The 4,467-nt window shown below is 50.5% G+C and overlaps 1 protein-coding gene across 1 annotated transcript; it reads left to right on the forward strand.

Moving 5' to 3' along the window:
* The first annotated feature begins 2,471 nt into the window (after window positions 1–2,471).
* prr15l (proline rich 15 like) lies at window positions 2,472–3,486 on the forward strand. Its single transcript, XM_033034982.1, has one exon. The coding sequence runs from the start codon at window positions 2,618–2,620 to the stop codon at window positions 2,918–2,920; it is 303 nt and encodes a 100-aa protein (XP_032890873.1). The 5' UTR covers window positions 2,472–2,617; the 3' UTR covers window positions 2,921–3,486.
* Window positions 3,487–4,467: the final 981 nt, after the last annotated feature.

A 4,467-nucleotide genomic window follows, 5' to 3' on the forward strand; every position in this document is an offset into this window, starting at 1 on the left:
CAACGTTTCGGGCCGAAACCCTTCTTCAGAACCCTTTCACTTCTGTTTGTTTCAAATCTCCGTCCTTATCATTCGCTCTGAACCTTTGACACCGTTCACTTCTTATTCATAGATTCCTATCTCTGGCATTCCCTCCCAGACCTTCCCATTTCTCTTTACTCATCTGAGCCACGATTTAAACCCTGTGATGATTTTGAATCATAAGTCCTAGTGTGCAACACTTCCTTTGACAGAACACCCGGGAGGTGTCCTGCTCACCGTAACCCCTGCGTGTCGGTTATCTGTATGACAGTTCACGGTGGTGCAGTGTAGAGCAGCTGCCTTACAGCGCCGGAGACCCGGGTTCAATTCCGACTGCGGGTGCTGTCTGTGCGGAGTTTGTACGTTCTCCCCGTGACCTGCGTGGGTTTTCTATGAGATCTTCGGTTTCCTCCCACACTCCAAATATGCACAGGTGGACTCGGTGGGCCGAAGGGCCTGTTTCCGCGCTGTATCTCTCAACTAAAATAAACTAGACAGCAGTTCAGTTTGGTTCTATCCCTTAGATGCTGCCTGACCCGCTGAGTTACTCCAGCACTCTGTGAAACGTCACCGATCCATGTTCTCCACAGATGCTGCCTGACCCACGGAGTTACTCCAGCACTCTGTGAAACGTCACCTATCCATGTTCTCCACAGATGCTGCCTGACCCGCTGAGTTACTCCAGCACTCTGTGAAACGTCACCTATCCATGTTCTCCACAGATGCTGCCTGACCCGCTGATTTACTCTAGCACTCTGTGAAACGTCACCTATCCATGTTCCCCACAGATGCTGCCTGACCCACGGAGTTACTCCAGCACTCTGTGAAACGTCACCTATCCATGTACTCCACAGATGCTCCCTGACCCACTGAGTTACTCCAGCACTTTGTGTATTTTTTTTGTAAACCAGCGTCTGCAGTTCCTTGTTTCTCCACCTGAACCAGTAGTGTTTATGCACAGGCAGGGTGCGTTTGTGTTACCCAGGCAACGTTAAAACAAAATGTAAATGTTTCCAACTTTTCGCATTTCTGAAGTGACATCAGGAAAACGAGTGAAATGTTTTCTCGTGGACATGGGGACTTTCCACCCAATGAACCCACCGTGGGCAGGTTCCACCCTTGCATGGAATCATCCCCTCTCAGTTAACTGAAACCACTTACGGCTTTTTACAACAAAAGTGCATTTCTTCTAGTTTTCAAAACTTTTGTTGTGTTGCTAAGCAACAGAATGCCCTTCCCCGAGTCTCTGAGTATCTGTCACAGGAACGAGTGGTTTTGGTTGGATGTTACCGGCATTTCTCACCAAGCTGAAACCTAACGTATGGCCATTCAGGCCACTCCGCAGTACTATCCCTCCCACTGCGTTCCTCTTGTCCACGCACAGATACATGGTGGGTCTGAAGAAGGGTTTCGGCCCGAAACGTTGCCTATTTCCTTCGATCCATAGATGCTGCCTCACCCGCTGAGTTTCTCCAGCACTTTTGTCCACCTTCGATTTTCCAGCATCTGCAGTTCCTTTTTAAACATACGTGGTAGGTTCTATCCCCCGGGAATGATTGCAAATCCCATTGGTTTTTTACTAATCAATGCTGATGGAATCAGTTATGGTTCAATCAATGTTGATTGGCAGCATCTCAGGAGAGAAGGAATAGGTGACGTTTCGTGACGAGACACTTCTTCAGACGGAGAGTCAGGGCAGATGGAAACGTGAGATATAGACGGTGATGTGGAGAGATATAGAACAAATGAATGAAAGATATATGCAAAAAAGTAATCGGTGATAAAGGGAATGGGCTATTGTTGGAGCCCACAATGGTCAGTTGTTGGCTGTGGCATAGTAGAAGAGTTTCAGACAATTAAACTCACCTGGTTGACAGTGAAACAGCGACTAGGGTGGGGGGGGAGAGGGGGTGCAAGAATTACTTAAAGTTAGAGAAATCAATACTTATACTGCTGGGTTGTTCCGTCTCTCCAGAGATGCTGCCTGTCCCGCTGAGTTACTCCAGCTTTTTCTGTCTATCTGTTGGTACAGCTGCAGCGAGTCTCCCCGTCTCGGCTCCGGGATCAGAGGCAGAGTAACTCAGGCAACATCTCTGGAGAACATGAACAGGTGGCGTGTGTGCATAGTGTCCGTTAAGAGACAAAATGCTGGAGTAACTCAGCGGGACAGGCAGCATCTCTGGAGAGAAGGAATGGGTGACGTTTCTGGTCGAGACCTTTCTTCAGACTGAGAGTCTCCCCTGAACTTCAGTCTGAAGAAGGGTCCCTAGCCGAAAGCTCGCACATTCCATCTCTCCAGAGACGCTGCCTGTTCCGCTGAGTTACTCCAGCACTTTGCGTCTTGTTGCATGTTATCCAGCACCTGCAGTTCCTTGTGTACACAGAGATTTGCGGAGTTTATTGGAGATCGAGCTGGGTGGGGGCGGGACCGCCCCGTGGCGCCGCCCAGGTGAAGGGCAGCGCCGGCGGTTCATTCACACCTGGGCAGGTGAGCGGAGCACCTGGAGCGGCGCGGAGTCCGGGCAGGCAAGCGGGCCGGGGACGGGACGGGACAGGACAGGCGCAACTCGCAGACACTCTGAGCTCCAGCGCTACCATGGGCGACGTTGCTCCGCAGTCGTGGTGGAAGTTCGCCTTCATGCGCAAGAAGGGCGGCTCGAAGGTGCTGAGCGAGTTGGCGGTGGAGCCGAGCAACACTGACAGCTCCGACCGAGAGGCCAGGGGCGACCCGCAGCTGGAGGCCAGGCTGGAGAAGATTGTGGACAAAAGCACCAAGGGCCGGCACGTCAGGGTCTCGCACTCCGGACGCTTCAAGGAGAAGAAGAAGATTCGCTCGAGTCTGTCGGAAAATCCCGGCTTCTACAGTCAGACGGAGACCGCGAGCAGCGCCGAGCCGTGAGCCGCCCGCCTGCCTGCCTGCCCGCCTTCCATCCATCCACCCACCCACCGACTGTCGCGGCGACCGACTCCGACACTGGACTGTGCGGGGCTCCCAGCACCAGGGCTCCGGGCAGGCCTGGCAGAGAACCCGCAACATCACCAGCATTTGGGCTGATTCGACAACAACGCGCGCAAAGGGTTAACGTCCATGCACTTGACTCCAGCACCGTTTTGGTAAACCTGCATCTGCAGTTCCACTTGATGGAGTCACCCGGAATGTAATCAAGGGGTTAACTCGCCGCTGCTCTCGGAGTTCATTTCCCGAGACCAACATGTAAAGATCGGAAGAAACTTCACTGCCCGAAGTGGACAGACTATTTCAAAAACAAACAGCGCCAAGACTGACTTCTCAAAAGTCTCTTTTCACAAAGTAATTGAACTTTGGAAAACATATGGATTTTCTAGAGTGTGATTTTTGGGGACTGGCGCGAAATGAACACTGCACGGTGCTGTCCGGGGTGGGAGAAAACCGGGGAGGGAGGGGGTGGGAAAGAACTGTTCTCTCGCCAGTCTGACTGTCCCCGATGTGTTTTCACCTTCTCCCAGCTTTCCTTGACTCCTCCCCCCCCCCCCCCATCCGCTTTGATGTCCCGTTATCGCACCTTACACTTCCTTATCTCTGTGTCTTCCCCTCCCCTGGCTCTCAGTCTGAAGAAGGATCTCGACCCGAAACGTCACCCATTCCTTCTCTCCAGAGATGCTGCCTGTCCCGCTGAGTTACTCCAGCATTTTGTCTCTTAACGGACACTGTGTGTGTATATATATATATATGTGTGTGTGTGTGAGAGAGGGTTTTTATCCGTCTATAAATCTCACAAGTTCTGCATGTAAGTGACTCGATGCTTGTAATTAGCAAAGTGTGATGTTTTTCTTTTTTTTGGGGGGGGGTGGGGGGAGTGAGAACAAGATAATGTTTCAAGTAAAAATAAAAATATTGGATTATGTTTAGACAACAACCACGGCTTGGAAAAAAATATAGTGTCACGGGAACTGAGTTTTGGCGGCGTACCAAATGTTTGTGGCTGCTATCGCGGGAGATGTCGATAATTGTGGTGTTTGATTGACAAAGGGTTCTTGAGATCCCTTGACAAATATTTAATTAAAACCAGAATTTGCAGATCTACATCTTGGTGTCGAAGTGTTTTTTGCTAACGCTCCTTGTCAGGCACCTTGGGCGGGTTAAAGGTGTCCCAGACACACACCGCTCTGTTGTCATCATAAACACAAAAATGCTGGAGTAACTCAGTGGGACAGGCAGCATCTGTGGCGAGAAGGCTCAACGTCACCTATTCCTTTTCTCCAGGGATGCTGCCTGTCCCGCTGAGCTAATCCAGCTTTTTTATGTATAGCTGCTCTGGTACTTCCTTTGACTGCGAAAGTTTGAATGAAGATGCACAGTTGTTCATTGTAACCATAACAAGTTACTCCAGCTTTTTGTGTTTATCTTTGGTTCAAACACATAATCAAAAACAGGTGGACCTGGTGACAAGAATCCCAGTCAACTGG

Source organism: Amblyraja radiata, chromosome 16 (assembly GCF_010909765.2).
Source record: "Amblyraja radiata isolate CabotCenter1 chromosome 16, sAmbRad1.1.pri, whole genome shotgun sequence".
NCBI classification, from domain to species: Eukaryota; Metazoa; Chordata; class Chondrichthyes; order Rajiformes; family Rajidae; genus Amblyraja; species Amblyraja radiata.

Bases quoted from the DNA above. Each gene is read 5' to 3' on its own strand.
- prr15l (XM_033034982.1), top strand. From the start codon at position 2,618: ATGGGCGACGTTGCTCCGCAGTCGTGGTGGAAGTTCGCCTTCATGCGC.